General features: G+C 41.2%; 2 protein-coding genes and 1 pseudogene across 2 annotated transcripts; 1 reads left to right on the forward strand and 2 right to left on the reverse strand.

Annotated features, from left to right (window-relative positions):
- Positions 1-13,094: 13,094 nt before the first annotated feature.
- On the reverse strand, positions 13,095-14,058 carry LOC135627524 (large ribosomal subunit protein uL4z-like; annotated as a pseudogene).
- Positions 14,059-14,437: 379 nt separating this feature from the next.
- On the forward strand, positions 14,438-16,851 carry LOC135628010 (exocyst complex component SEC15A-like). Its single transcript, XM_065134527.1, has one exon. The coding sequence runs from the start codon at positions 14,438-14,440 to the stop codon at positions 16,808-16,810; it is 2,373 nt and encodes a 790-aa protein (XP_064990599.1). The 3' UTR covers positions 16,811-16,851.
- A 2,254-nt stretch (positions 16,852-19,105) lies between these two features.
- LOC135628011 (PRA1 family protein F2-like) lies at positions 19,106-20,254 on the reverse strand. The gene has a single exon (XM_065134528.1). The coding sequence runs from the start codon at positions 20,119-20,121 to the stop codon at positions 19,414-19,416; it is 708 nt and encodes a 235-aa protein (XP_064990600.1). The 5' UTR covers positions 20,122-20,254; the 3' UTR covers positions 19,106-19,413.
- Positions 20,255-23,662: the final 3,408 nt, after the last annotated feature.

The following is a 23,662-nucleotide window of genomic DNA, read 5'->3' on the forward strand; positions in this document are numbered from 1 at the left end:
GCCGACAACTGCAGCAGCGGAGGCAGAACAAGAGGGAGGTGGCGTTGAAGCGGCCGGGGCTGAGGCTGCAGTGGTGGCAACCGGTGGTTGCGGCAACGATGCAGAGCAAGGGGGCTGCAGCAACGGTGCAGATAGAGGGGGTTGAGGTGAAGGCTGCGGTGGTTGGTAGCAGTAGTCGTTGCTGGCCGGAGCGCAGCGGCGGTGGTGGAGAAGGAGGCAGCGAGGGTCGTGGCAGGCTGGGTGGCGAGCGGCGTCGTCGCTGGCTAGGCAGCAGTGGCGACGGTGGTGGCAACCGGCATTTGCAGCAGCAAGGGGATTCGCGACTGCGGCAGCAAGGGGACCCACGACTATGACGGTGGTAACTACCCTGTTTCGGTCACCACCGATGTAGAACAAGGGGAAGCAGCGGTTGGGAAGCGAGCAGGAGCAGCGGTTGGGAGGCGAGCGACAGTCGTCGCATGGGGGAGCAGCGGTTGGAAGGCGACGGCGACGGCGTTCAAGGCGACAGTGACGGTTGGAAACAAGGGCAATAGATGTGAGTTGCCGTGATTGCCCTATTTCAATTACAAAAGATGCAAAGCAGGGGGGATCGGCTGCTGGGAGGTGTGCGGTGGTCGTCGCATGGTGCCTGGCAGCGGTGGTCGAAGGTCGCTGGCCGGGGAAACATCGACAACGGTGAAGAAAGAGTTGCCTTGTAGTGGTGGTGGGGAAGAAGGGAAGCAAGGCTGCGGCGGGCTGCGCCAAGGATCGTTGCTCTGATACCAAATGATAAGACCCTAAAGTCTTATCGTAGAAGAAATGAAAGAAATGAGAATGCTCTGATACCAAATGATAAGACCCTAAAGTCTTATCGTAGGCTCTGATACCAAATGATAAAACCCTAAAGTCTTATCATCGAAGAAAGGGGAGAAATGGGAATGATAATGATCACTTCGAGAGGATTGACCCTCCTTGATCGTTTCGAGGGGATCGACTCTTCTTGATCGCTTCGAGGGGATCGGCCTCCTAGGGTTTGTCAAAAGACAGAATAGTATTTTTTATAGATTCCTAAAAAGAAGCAGTTACATCCCTATTTATAGAGTTCCACCCAGAGTTTAATCAGGACTTGAACTCTAATAATAAATAAATGTTAAATAAACCTCTACTTGATTTTAACTGAACCAAACCGACTCAATAAACAACTGGACTAAACAGACTCAATAAACATTATTCAAAAGCTCAGAAAAATGATCCTAACAATCTATTTCAATATTGGTAACTGAAAAAATCCAACTCAAATGGTCCGTGCTCTAAATGTGCATTTAGTGGTGATAATTCTGTAGCTGTGTATGACTTGCAGATAAGGTTTCTATCTTTCCACTTGAATACAACGGTGATATTTGGCTTTACAGCAGTTATCGTACAGTATAAGGTGTTTTTTTCTTGAATCCTTGCAAATCATTATATTTAAATTGTGCAGATTGATGGAAATTAGTACCCATCTCGAAAGGACATGCTGATGAACATAAGAAACACATATCTATGTTGAGAACGAGGCCATTTGTGCCAATTATTCAACAACTAATGTAGCTCTAGCGTATCGTTTAGGTCTTGGAAATTTCTGTCACATAGATATGGAAAAGAGTTCTTCCCTTTTCTAATCATTTGTATATTCTCGTTTCACATCTTGATTCCAGGAGATACAATTGCACCAAATCAATCTCTGGTTGATGGTGAAACTTTAATTTCGGCAGGTGGAGCCTTCGAACTGGGTTTCTTTAGTCCTCGCAAAACAAATTTCAGATATCTTGGAATATGGTAGTACAAGAACTATATCTTGGAATATAGTAGTTAGTTTGGTTCAGGATTTTTAATACCGTTCCGTACCTCCAGATAAAATGAAATTACTCTATTTTCCTGATTCTACAAATAAATAGAAATTACATTTCCCGATTTACACCTGATGTACTAACTAGTCAGATAAAATGTGGTTTTTTATTTTCAGTCTCACTATCCTTAAGTTGAAGTTAGGCTGGGTTGCTATTTACATAATTTTTAATTCAGACATCCACAGACACGTATGAACCATGTGAGATGCAGTCATCAACTTCAAGTTATATGTGTCTTCTCCACTTGGCCATGACCTACTTACTTCTCATTCTGCAATCTCCAAAAAATGAACACATTTTTGCTTGGTCGAGAAGCTCCTGTATTTTATTTTAGCATATGTTTAGGATGACTTGGAGTCATGTTATAAACAAACATAGTTTCTCATTTGGGTTCCGTACGTTATTTGTATCTTCCACACGAATGAAGACAATTTTATTTATCCAATGTCTTATAAGATTTACTAATGGCACTAATATTAAACAAAGAACAAATAGATTGACTCCTTTTTTGCAAATCTTTGACAACTTATCTTGAAAAGCATTACAGCAGCAGACACATTTCATTTTTTGTGCATTTAGCGGTGTCAAATAGATGTTTTCCCTTTTTCCTTTCTTGAAGAAGAAGAATAATGCTATACTTATTGTTGTCTTTGTGAAATAGGATGATTTCTGACATTGTCAGGCTGCATATGTAACTCGTTCAAACAAAAACACAAATTTGATATCATGCACTTATATATTGCATGATGATGGCTAGATAGGGGTTTTAGTTGTTTTTTATGTGACATGGCAATAACTTAATAGTAACATTGTACTCATGGTTTACCACTTGTTGTAAACTCAAGTATATTAATTATCTAATTTCAAGACTTTCTGAGTAGATTGCGGCAAATGCAAGCATTGTCGAAAGAAGTTTCTTCGGTACGACTAGGCTTCCTTCCTTCTTCTGTTTAGCATTTGTCTATTTTTGTGGTTGAGGAATCGAGGAAGAAAACAAGCTACGTTTGCTCTTTTCTGCAATAGAATTGCATATGGATTTGAGATATCATAGCTGATGAACATGTCGAGTGATTCATACAAGATTCTATTTATATGGAAGCTATTTTCTTTACTTTCTTGGTCTTGTTCTAGTATAAATATAATGATCAAATTGATTGTTTCCATTTTAGTAATACTGACTACCTCTTCTTTCCTAAATGGAAGCGAAAACTGTAGCTCATTCCACACAAGAAATGGTGAGCAAACAAAGTGTTCCCGAAGCTCATAGGGTTCTGCCATACTCTTCAGTGACGATACATACATGTTGTCTCCTACTGAAAAGATGTGCATGATAGATAAATCTTAAATAATAATAATAATAAGATGTTATTGCATTAAAGAAACTGGACATGAAAAGTTTTAGCGAACTGAATTTACCGGTAATTTACATTGGTTCAAATCTGGTTGTGCCTGCATTGACTATGAGTAATTGTGAACCATCTAAGCTTCTTGATTTTAATTGTAATCCAATTAATTAATCTAATATTGTATATTTCTTGTTGCTTCTTGATGTAAGTTTCGGCTTTTGGCCAACCTATCCATACACAAATTCTCATCCCAATCAACACAATAGTTCTGAATGTGCAATACTCCTTTTTTTTCTCAGAATTTATTCCTACAACCCAAAAAGTTCAGCCAACTTAACAATGCATTGCGGCTTATTAAATTTTATTTGGTGTCACTGAACAATTTTGACCAACTTAACTCCATGTTCCACCAGGATAAAGAATGCATCCGATATATGTGTATTCTTTTAATAACCTTTGCTAACTTCAATCCATTCCATTCCATGTAATAGTATAATTAGAAGATAACATTGCTCATACCGGGCGGTATATATCGATTCACTAGCAGATGAGATGTCGTCTCCTCGTCTGAGGTGATGAGGCTTCAGCGTTGTCGATGATTTCTCCTCATCTGCATGAGGAGAAGCTTCGCGGGGAAAAGAAATTGAGCAGAAGAAACAACGTGGCTCTTTTTATTTATTTATTTATTTATTATTATTATTATTATTATATATATATATATATATATATATATATATGTATATGTATATATATATATCGAGCGATACGTCAGAATATACCGCTCGGTATACTCTAATATGATATGAAATTACGAACCTTGTATCTAACACCGTCTTATTAGAATTTATAAGTCATTGTTGAGTTTGCTGAAATCTTCCATTGCTAATTTTAGGATCTTTCCATATGCATATCTACGGTAAGAGGGTTAAAAAAATTATTTTGCTGATGTGCTCTTTTGAGACCCGTAGACTGCCTTTATCACTGTTTAAATCAAACATGAATACTTTTGAAGCTAATTTTTCTAGGTTGTTTATACAACCAAGTAATAATTCATATAACATGATTTCTATTAAAGCCTTCATGTGATATGGAAGCATATTAGAACAAGATTCACCTTGATTATAGTGGCAACACCATTGGCAATACGGAACTAATTGAACTGGGGTTTTACACAATATTTTCCTGATCGTCCTTCTATGTATTTCCACTAATTGTTCTATGATTTTCTAATAATATTATGTTGATGTATTGCTCGAACAAGAGTTGGATCAACTGCTACAGTTCTATCTACTATCAACAGAGAGAGTAAATTTTAATTTGGAAATACATATATTTTCGACAAGTCAAGAAAGAAAGTATTTTCTTCTTGCTTTGAAATTTTTTGTACATATTGATCGCATGGTGTTTCACTTTTATCATGGTGTTCTCATATATCGGGTTCTGTGACCATCTTTGATGGCAGTTGACAACATATTGGAACAAAGCCCAGGCTCAACTATGACCGACACCAAGATTGAAGCTGCTCAGCAGGCGATGAATAAGGAAGCATGTATAATCATCCATCACTTTAAAGCTATGTTTCTGGATAAACAAGAGACTTATTATATTGGATTAGGGTGAGAGGTCGCGACAGAACAATTCATATGCATGAAAGGGTCCATACAAGATATTTGCATATAAAGATAAACGAGATTATCACATAGAGATAAAGAGTCCATACAAGATTAGGACTCAATTATGACAAGCCTTGTATTTCCTTTCTTGGAGTAATCATTGTTTGTTTGGTTGACTATTGTATTTAGTAAAACCAGAAGTTTGAAAGCTTCTTAAATATTTTATTCTTAAGAAATAAGATAAAAAAAAGTTTCAAAAAGATTAAAAAAAAAAGAGAAAATGAAAGTCTTTTGACAATTTGCAGGTACAACACAAATAGTTGGCAGAGAGAGAAGCACTCCAACTAGTGATGTCTCACGTGATACCACATTTGGAGGTGGATTTGGCATTTTTCCTTCATACAACAATTTGTCTACAATTGAAGCTGCAACTTGTGATTTCTCCGATGACAACAAACTTGGGGAAGGTGCATTTGGCATTGGTTACAAGGTAATATTTAAATTATTCTAAGAGTACATTACTCATAAATGCTGAATACTACATTAACACTGTGTATATTTAGTGTAATACGAGCGAAGTCCAATAGAAACAATCATAAACATTAACTTATTTCTTAATAACAAATACGCCTTTAGGTTTTATTGGGTGGGGTTCGTTGATATCTATCATCGATACAAGAATTTAAAGGTCCCTATCTCAAGAAATCTGCTTTGTTTGTGTTGGTCATAGTTGATTTTGTTAGAGCTAGCCCAGGAAATTTACCACAAGGTAATTTTGGCAACACAACAAGATAATAAAGTGAAAAGATAAAAGCGACGAGAACACCAGATTTATGTGGTTTGATCAATTAACTTTGACCTACATCCACGGACGAAAGAGAAGCAAATAATTACTATGAAAAGGGACTATTATAAATGGCTCAGGAAGATATTCCTAGGCCATAAAACACCCGAAAATACTAAACAAGAAAAACCCAAACTATAAGTCTAAACTATTTAACTGAGTGTGGACTTAAACCAAAGTAAATACTTAGGTTTTCTTGTGGTGCCACTTGTGGTGCCTCTGACTTCAAAGCCCAGACCCTTATTTATAGTTTCAATACGAGACAACAAGTCTGATTTTCCCGATGTGGGACTACGGGACTTGCCAAACTAACAAATCTCCACCTTGGCATGTCCCAACAAAACTTGCTCCACCTTTTTTCATAAAAGCCCCAACGGGCAATTACTAACAATGAACACCAACCAAGTCCAAGCACTGCTTGAACTTGTAAACCGGAAGAGGCTTCATAAGCATATCAGCTAAATTGTCCTTCGTATGAATTTTCTGAACAAGGACCTTTCCCTTAGCAATGATATCCCATTTGCATCCAACAATTTTCTTACCCGAAGGCGGCTTCACAACATCCAAAATTCTATTCTGATGGAGTGATTCTATTTCTTTATTTATCACAATCAACCACTTAGCGGAATTATCAAAAGAAACTACATCTGAGTAGGAAGTAGGCTCACCAACTTTACTTGTTTCTTCTGCAACAAACAAAGCATATGCAACCAAATTTGCATATCTTTGTGGTGGTCGAATATCTCTCTATAGTCTATCCTTGGCTATGGAATATTGCTCTTCCTCTGGATTATCTACGTCAGTAGACTCGGGACCACCTATTGGCATTCTTTGAGTAGAAGAGTTTGACTTAAAATAATCTGAACTACCAATCTCAAGCTCCACCTGCTTTTGTGCACTATCATTTGTACAACTAGTAGAATCCTCTTTAGAAGATAACATAGATAATTCATCAAAAGTAACATCTCTACTGATTACAATTTTTGGGGATTTGAGATCAGAACACCATAATCTATATCCTTTCACCCTAGAAGCATACCCAAGGAAAATGCACTTTTTAGCTCGAGGCTTTAATTTTCCTTCATTTACATGCATGTATGCTGGACACCCAAAAATTTTTAAATCAGAGTAATCAGCAGAAATACCTGACCAAACTTCCTCCAGAGTTTTAAAGTTAAGTGCCGCAGAAGGAGCACGGTTGACAATGTAACAGGCCATATTAATCGCCTCTGCCCAAAAGTCCTTTGTCAACCCTACATTTGAGATCATACACCTCGCTCTCTCCAAGAGTGTTCTGTTCATATGTTCGGCCACACCATTTTGCTGAGGCGTCATCCTAACAGTGCGATGCCGAACGATTCCTTCATTTTTGTAGAATTCTTCAAAGTCACCTTCACAAAATTTAATGTCATTATCTATTCGAAGCCGCTTAATCTGTTAACCTGTTTGCTTCTCAATCAAAGCCTTCCATTGTTTAAAGGTTAGAAAAACATCATTTTTATGTTTCAAAAAATAAACCCAAACTTTCCTGGAATAATCGTCAATGAAAGTCAACATATACCTAGCACCACCCTTAGACTGAACATGAGCTGGACCCCAAAGGTCTGAATGAATATAGTCAAGAGTACCTTTCGTTTTGTGAACTGTCGGAGAAGTGAAGCTGACTCTTTTCTGCTTTCCAAAAATACAGTGTTCACAAAAGTCCAGTGGCCCAGTACTCTGTCCACAAAGTAGACCCCTTTTGCTCAATATGCTCAAACATTTTTCACTCATATGACCCAAACGCATATGCCATAATTTGGTGATGTCAGAATCAGACAATGATGATGACGAGACTGTAATTGAGCCTGTGACAGTAGTTCCCTACATAATATATAAGCTACCAGACCTACAAGCTTTCATAACAATAAGAGCACTTATAGAAACTTTCATAACTCCACCTTCAGTTGTGTATTTACACCCAAGAGCCTCTAGGGTGCCTAAAGAGATGAGATTCTTTTTTAAATCAGGAATATGTCTAACATTAGTGAGCGTCCTCACAATACCATCATGCATTTTAATTCGGATTGTTCCTCTACCAACAACATCACACGCGGCATTATTGTCCATCAAAATAATTCCACCATTACAAGATTCATATGTGAAAAAAAAATCCCTATTAGGACACATGTGATAAGAACAACCTGAATCTCAAATCCATTCATTTTTTGACATTGTCCTGTCATCAGTAGCAAAGAAAATATTTTCAACATTCTCATCAGATTCTACACTAGCTTCAGCGGACTCAGTAGTTTTCTCAACAAGTTTTCCCTTTTGCTTTAATTTATTTTTCAATTTAAAGCAATCAGTCTTAATGTGGCCCATTTTATGACAATATCTGCATTCCAAATTTCTATGTCTGGATTTAGATCTAGATTTAGATCTACTACTGTCAAATTCTCTTTTATCTGTTCTCCCCCTAACAACCAGACCTTCAGCCTGATTCTCTCTACTTTCCCCAGTGATATCTTTGTCTATCTGTTCCTTAGATTTCAGTGCAGATTTAATTTCTTGATACGAAACTGTTTCTTTTCCATAAATCAAAGTATCACGGAAATACTTAAAAGATTGGGGAAGAGAACACAAAAGTACCTTATCCTCATCATCAATTTTTGCATCTATATTCTCCAAATCCATAACCAAAGAATCAAACTTATCAAGATGCGAGAGTATAGATGTACCTTCAATCATCCGAAGCATATACAGACTCTGCTTCAAGTAGAGACGATTCTCCACTGTCCTCTTCATGTACAAGACTTTAAGCTTGTCCCACATGCTCTTAGCCGTAGTCTCCGTAGCTACCTCCCGTAAAACCTCGTCAGCGAGATTTAGAATGATGCTTGATCGGGCCTTCTTATCCATACCCGCAAGCTCTTCTTTTGACATACCATCTGGAATATCATCTGGAATGCTCTCGGCTCCCTGTAGTACCAAATCAACTCCGTCTTGAACTAGAATGGCCTCCATCTTGAGTTGCCACAAACCGAAGTTGACATTTCTGTCGAATTTCTCGACAACAATCTTTGTTATTGTCATCGTTGCCAAAAGATCCCGAAACCAGGCTCTGATACCAGTTTGTTAGAGCTAGCCCCAGGAAGTTTACCATAAGGTAATTTTGGCAATACAACAAAAACAATAAAGCGAAAAGATAAAAGCGACAAGAACACCAGATTTACGTGGTTCGGTCAATTAACTTTGACCTATATCCAAGGACTATTACAAATGCCTTAGGAAGATGTTCCTAGGCCATAAAATACCCAAAAATACTAAATAAGAAAAATCCAAACTATAAGTCCAAACTATTTAACTAAGTGTGGACTTAAACCAAAGTAAATACTTAGGTTTTCTTGTGGTGTCACTTATGGTGCCTCTAACTTCAAAACCCAGACCCTTATTTATAGTTCCAATACGAGACAACAAGTCTGATTTTCCCGACGTGGGACTATGGGACTTATCAAACTAACATATTTTATTTTATTTTTTTTCCACTATCCAGATTCACAAGGCAAACAATTTGTGTCATGTCATCATTAGACGTCCATCAACGATTATCGTCTCCTCCTCGGTCTGCTTCAACAGGTGCAGATTGTGTTGGACTGATGATATGTTACTCTTCTTATGTTTGCAAAATTGAAAATTTGGAGCAGATAAAAGAATGAGTATACTAGTCTAAGCGACTTGATATTATTTTTGGGATTGCTCGACGACTGCAATACCTGCATCGAGACTGCAACACGAAGGTTGTTCATCGGGATCTAACACCAAGCAACATACTTGTTGACGAGTCACTGAATCCAAAGATATCAGATATTGGGATGGATAGCAAGAATTTTCCAAGGAGATGAGATTCGAGAAAGGGCTACTAGGAGACCAATGGGAACAATGTAAGTCGTCCAAGATATCAATATGCTACTACTATGAACTAACTAATGCAAGCAAATTACCATCATACATCAGATGGATATATGGCACCTGAGTATGCAAACTATGGAATGTTGTCTTTCAAATCCGATGTTTTCAGCTTTGGTGTTTTAGTATTAGAAATCTTGAGTGATAAGAAGAACATAGAGACCATTGAACGTGATAACATTGGTACAGACCTTATAGGATAGGCAAGTATTTGTCAAATGCTTTATGTTCATAATTTGCATTCAGTATTTGATTTATTCATCCGTATGAGTTCTTCACAGGCTTATAAAACTTTGGAAATACTTGATGACGCTTTTGAAGGTTCAGAGGAATTCTTCTATATGTACAATTATTAGGCATATTTCTTCTAGGTGTACAGTTCTTCAAATTGTCCTTTTTTTTTGTTCATTTCTCTTCCTTCCTTCCATCCATTTTTGAGCAATTCTTGTTAGGAACCAAATTTTTAAATGCAAAGGAGGACCTGTGAAATTACAAATTTTCACATTATCAAGTAAGTTATTATTGGAATGGTGTCTTTCTTGAGGCTTTTGTGGTATATTATTTCGATATTGTTTTTTCTCTATAGTTTGCCTACTACTTGTTTGCATATTTTGTTATTTCTTTTGGCTAGTTAACTAAATTTAAGCTTCACTCATAATTTCACAAGTCAACTGATTGTTTGTGACAAATAATATTTACTATCTTATAGGTTTTGTGGAACGAATTGATACACAAATAATATTTGGGTAATTTACCTTCAAAAAGGTCTTACTATTGACTTTTAACCTGAATGTGCTCCTCTATTTGTTTTTACCTGAGGGCATCCCTAATTTCCAATTTAGACTAATATGTCCTTAGTCTTTAGCTTCAATGACATCAAAACCTAGTTAGAATGTAAGAATGCATCAACTGATTCTTTTCTCCTCCTCCTACGCCTTTTTGCCTTCTGGTCCTCTCGATCCTTTTCCTTTACATTTGTTTTCTTCTACTCATTCTCTCTTTCTCCTCCGACGCCATTGCCTCCCTCCTACTTCGGCTCATCCTTTGTTTTCTTCTACTCATCCTTTTGTCTCCTCCTACCTTCCTCTCTTCTCCTTCTCATCATGTACCTACAAAAGCTTTTGTTATATTGGAAATTAAATTGAAATACACTTATTTTCAGAACTTATTAAAAAAAAATGCTAATATTCATACAAAATGAGCCTAAATTTATTATAAAATAAAAAAATAATATAAACCTTTTTAGAATCATATTCTAGTAGAATTCTCCAAGTTTGAGATGGCTTAGTCAAAGTTAACCCTATTACACTCCAAAATAAACTAAGATATACTCATTCATAAAACTTATTCAAAAAATTTTAAATTATGATAATTAATTATTCTTAAATCTTCTAAAAATAAAAAAAAATACTAATGATATTAAAATGATACCTTAGTAGATTGGTGAAAGTTTGAGATAGTCTAATTTAAGTTGATTTTGTTACACTCAAAAATAAATTAAAATACTCTCGGTCATTGAACCTATATCAAAAATTTTAATTTTAAATCTTAATTATCCAAAAAATTATTAAAAAAATAGAAAAAATATTTCTAATGATGTTAGAATCTTGTTTTAGTGGAGCAGTGAAACTTTTGATCGAAGATGACCCTGTTATACTTCAAAATGAACTAAAATATACTCGTTCATTGGACCTAACCAAAAAATTTAAAATTTGATAATTAATTATTTTAAAATCCTCTAAAAATATAAAATATATAATCAATAAATTTAAAATGGTGGCCTAGTTGATTGGTAAAAGTTTCAGATGGTTTTATTAAGGTTGATTGATACGCTTAAAAATAAATTAAGATACACTCGTTTATAAAACTTAAAAAAATAAATTCGAAATTTAATAATTAATTTTATTAAGTCATTTGAAAATAAAAAATATATATTAATGATGAAAGTTTGAGATAATTTGATTGAAGCTGATCCAGTTATACTTGAAAATGAATTAGAATATATTCATTTTTACTGTACTTATCCCGGGAGGATTTGGTATCCTATCCGACGTTGCAGTCGTGACCTGGCGACGATGATGGAGAGCCGCGTTGATGCACGACCCGAGGCTCGCTGCTGGTGCCCCTGTCATCAACAAGTAATGCGGGGAAGACGACGAGGCATAAGGAAAGGAAAAAGGACGAGAGGATGCCGTCTAGGGTTGGTTGTTCGTGGCGTCGCTCTGTCGACATGCATATGCATGCGTTGCTATCGCTGATGGGTTTCTCCATTTATTATATCAACAGGAGGCGGTGGACCACTGCACTGCTCGTCCACGGAAGCGGGCCTTCTCCACCATGTCGAGGCTGCCCACCAAGACGATCTCAGCGTAGACGATCAGAACGCCAGTGGCGGCATCACCTCCACTGCTGGTGGTGGTAAAAGTATGTATCCATTGGCTGATGGCGGAACGGCGCTGCTTCGACCTGCCGTCGTACACATATATACGTAAGGAGCTGAACCACGGACCGTCGGGCGAGATCCACATCCAGGCGACGGCGCCATCGATGGGGAACGACAGCTCCTCCTGTGTTTTCCAAAATCTGGGGCTCCGATGCCACACCCCCTACTGGGCGTTGGACTTTTCTCTCTCTTCCTCGCAGTGGAACAAAACAGAGAGATGTCCTCATCAACTGAGCACGGCCAGATTAGCATAGTTAGATAGAGAGAGGGGGTTAATTATCAATTGTTAGCTATCTTTAATATTTTATTTAATATTTATATTTTAAAAAATTATATTAACATTCCTATAATTACGAATTGAAAACATCTATATCTATATAAAATAAAAATAAAAAATAATTTTAAGACTCTAATTAATGATGATGGATGGTATCGATTGTGATAGTGGTGGATAATTACATCATTGTGGGACATAGATGGATATTATGGATGAAGAGAGTGATGACGAGAGCTAAGGATCGCTTTATATCTACATCGATGTAATTATCGATTTACCCTTTTGTTGATCTGTATTTGTGTCGTCGTTGATGTAAATGAACTATATCGATAATGATCTAGATGCAAAACAATAAAATGATCACTTGATAACTATGTTGGTATCGACACAACAATAGAGCAACTCTCACTTCTTGTCACCACTCTCCTCGTCGATAACACCCATTCGTGTCCCCAACAACATTATCGTCTAACACCATTGATGCCGTTCAGTACTATCAATTGAAATATTAAAATTATTTTTTTATTTTTTATTTTTATTTTTTTATAATTTTATTAATAAAATCAATGACGTTAAGATAAATATATTTAAATATTTTATTTTTGTAACTATAGAGGTGTCAAATTTTTTAAAATATTGAAACTGAAATACTAAGGACAGCTAACTATAGAAAAATCTATAATTAATCATAAATAGATATAATATTTTACTTTTATAATTATAGAAATATAATATAATTTTTTAAAATATAAAGATTAAATGTAACTAACTATATAACTAAGCAAACCAAAAGAACAAACCCCAACTAATAAGATACATTAAAAGATAACACTTGAATTTTATTGCCCGGGGGAGCTTAGTCGTCTTCTTGTCGAGCTTCTCCTTCTTGGCCTGCGCCTCAGCAAGCAGAGCGACCCTCTTGGCATTCTTGGCGTATGGGTTCATCTTCAGCAGCATGCATAGATTCTCCAGCGGGTTCTTCTTTAGAGTGTGCCTCTTCACCTCCTTCTTGATCGGCCGCACCACAGATGACACTTCGTCTGAGTTGATGATCTTCGACAGATCAGCATTCACCATCTTCGGCCGTGGCAGCGCGTACCCCTTCTTCTTCTCGGGTAGCTCATCGAAGGTACCAGACACCGAGTCCAGAAGATGAACCGGCCGATGTGGCCTCCCGGAGCCAACGTCAGCCGGTCGAGGCGCGCGGAAGGCTTTGACGATCTTGGAACCCTCGGTGCCATAGACGATCAGGGGGGTCCTTGCGCGAGATGTATCGTCGGTTCCGCATCTTTCCGTAGCAGGGGCGGATCCCCTGGCTGTATTGGCCTTCTCGGCATCTGGGAGGGCGCCGATTCGCCCGGACGTCGTTCGCTTCGTGCACGGCAACCTCGCTAAGAACGGACGCCAGCCTTACGCTGCTTCGAAGCGCGCCGGTCACCAGATCTCGGCCAAGTCCTGGGGCACTGGCCGCGCCGTCTCCCCTCTCTCCGCAGCGGCCTCATCTGCGCCCCCGCCAAGACCGAGTCGCGCGCGGAGGTAATCTGCGAGCGAGTCACACGCATAGAAAACCGCCACTTATGACTTAAGGGCAATAAAACTTGATATGTAAAGGGCAATAAAAGAAATATTATGTTTTTCCATCGTTCCAAGACGCTTATTTTCCTGCATTCGCCTGTGGGTATCAACATAAGGTACCTCTGTGATGCTTTCTCTCCTCATTTCTGTCAAAAAGGAGCAGCCTTCTTGGTAGATTTACCTGCGGATCTTGATCCTTCCAAGATTGTATTTTCTTCAATTCGTTAATGGCAAAAGAAGGCGTCTCTGTGATTCCTGATCTCCGTATTTCCGTAAAAGAGGAGCTGCCTTTTAATTTGCTTATGATTTGTTCTATACGGTGTAGAACTTTTTCTGCGAAAAAACGTTCGATCTTTTTTTTTTTTGTTTGGAGGTAGAGACGGAGTTTTAAGACAACGTAAGTATGCATGATATAAAGCTGACCTCCGCCCTAATTGGTGGAGATGAATGTTAAGCCTCAATGTAGCAATCTTTCCTTTCTTCCTCGTTGATCTCCTTCATGTTTGCTGCAGATTCCGGGATGATGCTGCATGCCCCGTCCAGGAGGCGAACCGTGGTGGAACACGCGGACGGCGGCGTCGATGTAGTCCTCGCGACCTCCATCGGGAACGGGGAGGATTTGGGCCCTGCGGTTCGCCATTCCTTCGAGTCCGGCAAGCCCGAGGCCCTCCTGCACCAGCTCAGGAACATCGTGAAGAAGAAGGAGGTGGAGATCGAAGAGCTGTGCAAGCTTCACTACGAGGACTTCATCGTCGCCGTCGACGAGCTGCGTGGCGTGCTGGTCGACGCCGACGAGCTGAAGAGCATGCTGTCGAGCGAGAATCTCAGGCTGCAGGAGGTGGCCAGCGCGCTTCTGCTGCGGCTGGAGGAGCTCCTCGAGCTGTACCTCATCAAGAAGAACGTCACCGAGGCCTTACAGACATTGAAGGTCTGCGTCCAGGTCTCCAAGCTCTGCCTCACCTGCAACATGCACGTCTCCAACAGCCGCTTCTACCCTGCACTCAAGACCTTGGACATGATCGAGCGCAACTACATCCAGAACACCCCTCTCAAGCCCCTGAGGAAGGTGATCGAGAAGCAGATACCTGCGCTCAAGCTGCACATCGAGAAGAAGGTCTGCAGCGAGTTCAACGACTGGCTCGTCCACATCAGGAGCGCGGCCAAGGAGATCGGGCAGCTGGCCATCGGCCAGGCTTCCTCCGCCCGGCAAAGAGAAGAGGAGAAGCGGGCGCGCCGCAGGGAAGCAGAAGAGCAGAGCCGGACCGGCGTCGGCGACGTCGCGTGCGCGTTGGACATCGAGCACATCGACGAGGATTCGATGCTGGAATTCGACCTCACGCCGGTCTACCGAGCTCATCACATTCACACCTGCCTTGGGATCGAAGAGAAGTTCCGCGACTACTACTACAAGAACAGGCTGATGCAGCTCAATCTGGACCTGCAGATCTCGTCGGCGCAGCCGTTTCTTGAATCCCACCAGCCCTTCTTCGCGCAGATCGCCGGCTTCTTCATCGTGGAGGATCGAGTTCGGCGGACTGCAGGGGGACTGCTATCGGACAGTCAGGTGGAGGCGATCTGGGAGACGGCCATCGCGAAGATGACATCCGTTCTGGAGGATCAATTCTCCCGCACCGATACAGCGAGCCACCTCCTTCTTATCAAAGACCTCGTGACTCTTCTCGGGGCCACTCTCACCGGCCATGGCTACCGGGTAGCGCCCTTGCTCGAGGTGCTCGACAGCAGCAGAGACAAGTACCACGAGCTCCTCCTCAGCGAGTGCTGGAAGCAGATCAGCGACATCCTGGCCAGTGATTCCTTCGAACAGATGGTGATCAAGAAGGAGTACGAGTACAACATGAACGTGTTGTCGTTCCAACTTCAATCCTCCGACATAATGCCTGCATTCCCATACATCGCACCCTTCTCCTCCTCTGTTCCAGATGTGTGCCGCATCGTGCGCTCCTTCATCGAGGACTCCGTCAACTACTTGTCGTACGGAGGTCACATCAACTTTTACGAAGTGGTCAAGAAGTACCTCGACAAGCTCGTGATCGGTGTGCTGAACGAAGCTTTGCTCAACATGATCCATACTGGTAATCTCGGCGTGTCGCAGGCGATGCAGATTGCGGCGAACATAGCAGTCCTCGAGGGCAGTTGCGATCTCTTCTTGTGGCAGGCTGCCCAACTCTGCTCGGTGCCTCTGCGCTTGGTGGAAAGGCCTCATGCCGGATTGACTGCCAAGGCTGTCCTCAAGGCGTCGCAGAATGCAGCTTACAATGCGTTGGTGAACGTGATCGATTCCAAGTTGGATGAGTACTTGGCGCTCATGAACGGCATCAATTGGACGGCAGATGAAGCTCCAGAGAACGCGAACGACTACATCCACGAAGTCGTCGTCTACCTCGACTTCCTCATCTCCACCGCTCAGCAAATTCTGCCTGCAGAAGCTCTCTACAAGATCGGTGTCGGTGCTCTGAATCATATATCGGATTCGATCGTGGCTGCCTTTCTTAGTGAGAGTCTGAAGAGGTTCACCCTCAATGCTGTCATCGGCATCGGCAATGATCTGAAGACATTGGAAGCGTTTGCGGCTGAAAGGTTCCAGAGCACGGGGTTGAGCGAGTTGAAGAAAGACCGAAGCTTCAGAGATTGTTTGGTGGAAGCGAGGCAGCTGGTGAATCTGCTGGTGAGCAATCAGCCTGAGAACTTCATGAATCCGGTGATAAGAGAGAAGAACTATGGTGCTTTGGACTACAAAAAGGTTGCGAGCATCTGCGAAAAGTTCAAGGACGCACCAGATCGGTTGTTTGGGAGCCTGTCGAGCCGAAACACGAAGCAGGATGCTCGGAAGAAGTCGATGGATATGCTGAAGCGAAGGCTGAAAGATTTCAGCTGATGCCAAGGATTGACCTCCAGACAAGTTAGCTTGTTATGGATTCCTGGAAGCTCTTCTTTTCTTAATCTAAATTAAGTAGCCATAAGAATCTAGCATGCAACTCGTAGTTTTAAGCTTCAAATAACCATCAATTGCTATTAGAAAAATCAAGACCCAACTTCTCATGTGAATTCATTTAGGCCATGACAAGTGATTCAGTTGCGTGCGAGACACATTTTGCCGGCAATCAAGTAAAAAATTTAGATATGGATACTCTTCTCTTCATCTTTCCGTTCCACATTGAAATGCATGCAGGCATTAAAATAGCTGCATCTGCAACTTCTACCTACAATAATTACTTGCAAGCATTTTCAAGTATAAACAACCACTCTTTTAGAGGCATTTACTTGTTGCCTGCTTTCTATATTCATATTGCAAACTGCAAATACATTTCCAGCCTGCTCCTAGCAAATCTACAGTCTAAGCAAAAATATGAATAAGTCAGGTGCTCATCAGTTTACTTGTACCAATCCACAGTCCTTTTTGCTGGACTTGGCTGCCAAGGGGATAGGCACTGGAACAAGTCATTTGAAGGGGTTAGGTTTTGCCATTCATTTACACAGGCATAACTGCTTGCACTCAATTGCAAATGTAGTGACATATAATGAGTAAGATGAAGACATCAATAATACCAACAATGCCAGGAGAAATTAGCATATACATTGACAAGTTGTAGTTCTAATGATTTAGCATATAAAGCAACCAAGGATGAAGCAATAATGATCAACGATCAGGCATTATCTAAAAACTCAAAAGAGGAAAGAAACACAATACCGAGGAAAATTTAAGCAACATGGAAGGCAAAGACTCGAGAATGTCCATGTGAAACAGAAGGAAAAGATGTGTTTGGAAGTGCCATATGCTTGATATGTTTACACCAAATAGGAGAAAAAAACATCAACAAACCATTTATACTGTCTAAAAGTTTGCTGCACTAATCACAAATTTGGCCTCAAAGAGAAGTCTTTACAATGATAAATTAAAAGAGACATTCACTTGTATCTATCGTCTTATTGTATATTTAGTTCAAAGTTTATGCCTAAAAAGAGCTAATATCTGAGCACGTTATCTCCATCATGAAGAAAGACTCAAGTGGATAAATCACAAATACTTCTGCAACAAAGAATGCTTAGGAAAGCTCATATGTGATAGAAAAAAGAAAAAGAAATGTTTCCATGACATGAGATAGACTTCCCTCTCTTGTAATCATAGGTAGGGACTTTTCCATAATCACAAGCTCTACAGAGAAATGAAACAACATAATGTAATTTTTTTTTCCATTTTGTTGGCACAGTTGAAACAAAATTTGGTAGAACAGATTATACAACACACATACAGCCAAAATATCCAACTCTTCACAAACTGTGTAACGAGACAAAATATGTACATGACCACATGAATGCACAGAGAAAACCAACATTTGCCTTTTCTATCAATATATGCATTACCTATAGAAGGGGATATTGTTTCAAAAGAATTCAGTGTAAGAAATGTTAAAAATGCATGACAGACAGTAATAAGCAAATTATGAGTGACAGGAGTGCTGTGCAGAAACTTCTACCATCAATGATCTACTGGTAGGATGGCCAACTGCAATCAAAGGATATGCTCATGATCACACTTTTGCAAACATATGTATGACCAGGTTACAAAAAAAAACAAGAGAAAAAGATACATAAATCAAGTGTGTGTACTATGTCTGAAGGTCCGATGACACGAATTTTAAATAGGAAAGATATTACATCTTCATCACCTAGAGAAAATAACAAGGATGACAAAGCATTAACAGGAAAGAAACAAAAAATATAATTAATATTTAGAGAATAAGAATAAAAGAGTGTGATAGCTTCCAGCAGAAATACAGCTATTTATCAGCTAAGGCATAACCTTAAGCCATAGTATAGAACAGTAATCAAGTCCCTATAGGCACTGATGGGAATTTGCAGTAAGAAACAACTAACATACATTAAAATTTACATAAAGAGTTATGAGCCAAACTGAAGAATATATAAATATTTCACAATCAAAACCAAAAGAATCAAATTTAAAAGAAAAACATTATTACTTGAGACATTGAGATGCTATAACATAAGCATAACTATGATTAATATGTAAACAAGCCATTTATTAATATTTGAGAAAAACTAAAGTAATGTTTTCATACGACGACAAGACAGTTCCACCACCAACCCATTGGGAAAAGCCAGTAATTAATATTTTGCAATCTTCCACCAAGCAAGCACAGTTTATGCAAGATGAAAAAAGGCAAACAGTAAGCTTTAATGTTTGATATCTATCTGACTAATAACAATGTCATCACCATATAAATGCCACACAAAATGATCCACAACAATGCATCCACAGGACCATAAAAGGTAGAAAGATATAACAGAAGGAAGCAATCATATACCTATGCGCTCTGGCAGAGACAGCTCCAGAGATGAAGCAGTGCAGGGCCACAGTATCAGTCACAACAAACCAAGCAATCAACACGAACAATCACCAATATCATCTTGAAACAGCACAATGGTATCCGAGAATGCCCCAATTCCAAGCAAGCACGATCACACAATCCGAACATAGGCCTGCGGCTGCACCGGAATCCCAAACGCAGGGACAGCCAATCCGCCGCTTGCAACCTCTGCTTCATCGAGAAACAGATCATCCGTTGCCCTGAACACCGCGTGCAAGCAGACGAGCGCCGCCCCCACCATGAGGGCTCCGAAGACAGTCGATCCCACGTCGGAAAACAGTAGGGCGACGACCGTGGCTACGGAGAGGGCTCCAAGGACAGTCCCGTCGTCAATCAGGCGCCCAAAGAGGACGAGCGGCTGGTCGCGGGAAAAGTAGAGGAGGAACCAGGCGGCGACGAGGGCGACGAAGGCGACCAGGGCGGCGGGGTGCCAGAGGAGGGAGGCGGAGAGGGCGGCGATCGCGAAGAGGGCGTAGTTAGAGTGGAAGTAGGCGAGGTTGCGGCGGAGGCGGGCGACGGCCTCGCCGGCGTTGGCGGGGCGGGAGAGGGCGGTGGTATTGACGAGCTGCGGCCAGGGGCGCTGAGCAGCGATCAGGGCCTTTCCCTGCTCTTTGAACCGAGAAACCAGATCGGCAGTGCGGGCGGCCGGGGAGGGACTGGAAGATGGCGCCGCCGCTGCCGATCTGATCGGCAGCGCGGGGGATTCCATCGCCTGGGGCCAGGCCGACTGTGAGGAGGCGGGGTTGGGGGCGTAAGTGGGCGGCGAGGTCTTCTGCATCTTGGGAACTCCTCCAACCATGGATGATGGATCTCCTCTCCGATTCTTCGATGGGGAGATGGAGAAGAAACGCGGCAAGAAACGAAGGGGAAGACCAAACAATGGAGAAAGGCGAACGGGTAGAGTTTTGGTGGGCCAGGCGCCACTCGATGGTAAGGTGTACCAATGATGATAAAGGGACTAACCAGCGTTAATGCGCTCTGTCCGGAAGATTCTACACACAAAAACCAACCCCGGGGGCCCGCATCGAATTTTCTATAACTTTTAAGACACATTCGGATTTCCACTTTATTTTATTTTTAGTCAAGCCATTTATTTCTTTGACGACAACATTTATACATAACATCATGTGTAAAATTAATGTCAAAGTTAAAAAGTAAAACGATCGATACAAAAAGAGCTCTTCGTTGAGTTTTGCTACAATTAAAACTCATGTGATATGATAAGAAGGCCAAAATCCGCATCCAGCCGCCTCCCATTGAGGAGACCCTCGGCAGCATCCTCGGCGACATATTAACTCTTATAGTTAAACCTTTTTAACTTTTTAATTTTTATACTTAAAAAAATTATATAATTTTTTTTAAAATTATGAAATTAAATTATTTAATTCTATTTATCCTAACATGGTTTTACCGATAAAAAATATAATATGTGATAACACGTATAGAAATAATATGAAAATAATGCTAAAAAAATAATTTTAATATCTCAGCTATGTTTTCTTTCTTCTTAGTCGATTGTTGTAGTGGTGACGGATGATGGCATTGCTGAAAGCCGTGAGTGGCTATTGTGGTTATGATCAACGAGAACGATATAGTGATCAGCGAGAACGATACAGAGATGTCCTTAGAGATGAGTCAAGTAAAGTTCTGAAGGTAGAGTTGAGGGGGAACTTTTACGGTTTCTTAGGAAGGGGAGGAGAAGGAAAAGGAGGGAGAGTGACGGTGAGAAGTGAGACAAAGAGAGAGGAAGAAGAGGACGACATAGATGCCAACGCTCTGTATTTGCATTAACGTCTTTCAGTATCTACGTCGATGCTAATGCAGATACAGGGTGATGCTCATCCTTTTTTTTTCCCTTCCCTGATCTCTCATTCTTCTTCCCCTCCTTTCGCTGCTCTGCATCTATGTCGATGTTGACACAAATTGTTGAATCTCATATTTTGATGATGAAACCACTTGATATATGTTTATGATTTAATCTGTGTTTTGAGTGACGCAGGATACTTCAATCAGGATGAGATAATTAAAGCAGGACAAATCATATTGTGCCGGAGGAACATGTCAGAAGATTAGACGTCGGGCCGATGGATCGGTCGACGTATCGATAGAAGGCTTTGGGCCATGGACTCGGGCATCGGGCCAAGAAGAATGGGTATTGTGCCAAGGATATCGGAGTTGCGGAGTCAACTGGCCGATTGGGCAATAGGCCGCAGGAGAGGACGATGCGCCAAAGAATCGGACGAAGCGTCGAGGGACCAATGACATGCCGGACAACTTGGTTAATTGCTTAGGATTAATTATCTCGATCAAAGTTTTATTTTATATGTGCAGGATTAACTACGATGGAAGTAAGACATGCAGCAGGAGTTGTGCCGAAGTCAAGACTATGATCACGTTGGGAGTTCGAGAGCTTGACGGAAGTCCGGACGGTCGTCGGAGGTTCTGCGGGAACAAATCCGAGAAGTCCAGGAGCTTGCCAAAAGAAGCTCATTAGAACTCGCCAAGTGGATCGTCGCAAGTCCAAGAGTTTGCCGGAAGTCTGTAGGAGCATCACCGAGGGTTCATCGGATGATCGACGGAAGTTCGCCGGAAGCTCACCGGAAGAAACGATTGATGCACCGGAGCAAGTTGTAGTAAATATCTTTAAGAAATTCGTAGTTAGCACGATAATTAAGTTAGAAATGGGAGGCGATCCCATTAACTTAATCTTGGGGCAATTGGGCCCTTGACATACCCAAATTGGGCCAAATGGATCAACCCATTCGGACCCAGATTACTTGGCCAGAGGTGGCACCGCCTGGGTCGGTAGTGGCACCGCCCAGGGCTCAGTCTCCGAGCTCTGGCTGGGCGGTGCAACCGCCTCTGACAGAGGTGCAACCGCTTGAGCTCGGTCTCCGAGCTCTGGCTGGGCGGTGCAATGAGTTGAACTTGTATCACAAACACATGATGTAACACATGCTAAATTTTCTAGCTTCAAAACTACATAATGATAAAACTTGATATTATGTTTTTCATGCAATGAGTTGAACTTATATCACAAACACAAGAATAGTTATACTTCTCCTTTTTGTTGATGACAAAGGGGGAGAAGTATGTTGATGACTTGATATGTTATGCATAAGTTTATTATGACATGTTGCTTGGATTTTTGAATCCAAGAGTTTCTATCAATATGACATATTGATAGGGGGAGTTTGTTTAAACTCCGGGAGTTAAGGTTAACTCCGTCATCAAGTGGTTGTCATCATCAAAAAGGGGGAGATTGTTGAATCTCGTATTTTGATGATGAAACCACTTGATATATGTTTATGATTTAATCTACGTTTTGAGTGACGTAGGATGCTTCGATCAGGATGAGACAATTAAAGCAGGAAAAATCATGTTGTGCTGGAGGAACATGTCAGAAGATTAGACGTTGGGCCGATGGATCGGTCGACGTATCGACAAAAGGCTTCGGGCCGTGGACTCGGGCATCGAGCCAAGAAGAGCGGGTATTGTGCCAAGGATATCGGAGTTGCGGAGTCAACTGGCCGATTGGGCAATAGGCGTAGGAGAGGACGATGCGTCGAAGAATCAGACGAAGCGTCGAAGGACCAATGACATGCCGGACAACTTGGTTAATTACTTAAGATTAATTGTCTTGATCGAAGTTTTGTTTTACATGTGCAGGATTAACTACGATGGAAGTAAGACATGCAGCAGGAGTTGCGCCGGAGTCAAGACTATGATCACGTTAGGAGTTCGAGAGCTCGACGAAAGTCCGAACGGTCGTCGGAGGTTCTGCGGGAACAAATCCGAGAAGTCCAGGAGCTTGCCAAAAGAAGCTCATCGGAACTCGCCAAGTGGATCGTCGCAAATCCAGGAGTTTGCCGGAAGTCTGCAGGAGCATCACTGAGGGTTTATCGGATGATCGACGGAAGTTCGCCGGAAGCTTGCCGGAAGAAGCGATTGACGCACCGAAGCAAGTTGTAGTAAATGTCTTAAGAAATTCGTAGTTAGCACGATGATTAAGTTAGAAATAGGAGGTGATCCCATTAACTTAATCTTGGAGCAATTGGGCCTTTGACAGACCCAAATTGGGCCGAATGGATCAACCCATTCGGACCCAGATTACTTGGCCAAAGGTGGCACCGCCCAGGGCTCAGTCTCCGAGCTCTGGCTGGGCGGTGCAACTGCCTCTGACAGAGGTGCAACCGCCTGAGCTCGGTCTCCGAGCTCTGGCAAGAGGTGCAACCGCCCTTGACAAGCGATGGCACCGCCCAGAGGCTCAGTCTTCGAGCTCTGCCAGGTGGTGCAACAGCCCCAGTCAGGCGGTGCAACCACCAAACCCCAGAATTCCG

The sequence above is a fragment of the Musa acuminata genome, chromosome BXJ2-11 (genome assembly GCF_036884655.1).
Source record: "Musa acuminata AAA Group cultivar baxijiao chromosome BXJ2-11, Cavendish_Baxijiao_AAA, whole genome shotgun sequence".
NCBI classification, from domain to species: Eukaryota; Viridiplantae; Streptophyta; class Magnoliopsida; order Zingiberales; family Musaceae; genus Musa; species Musa acuminata.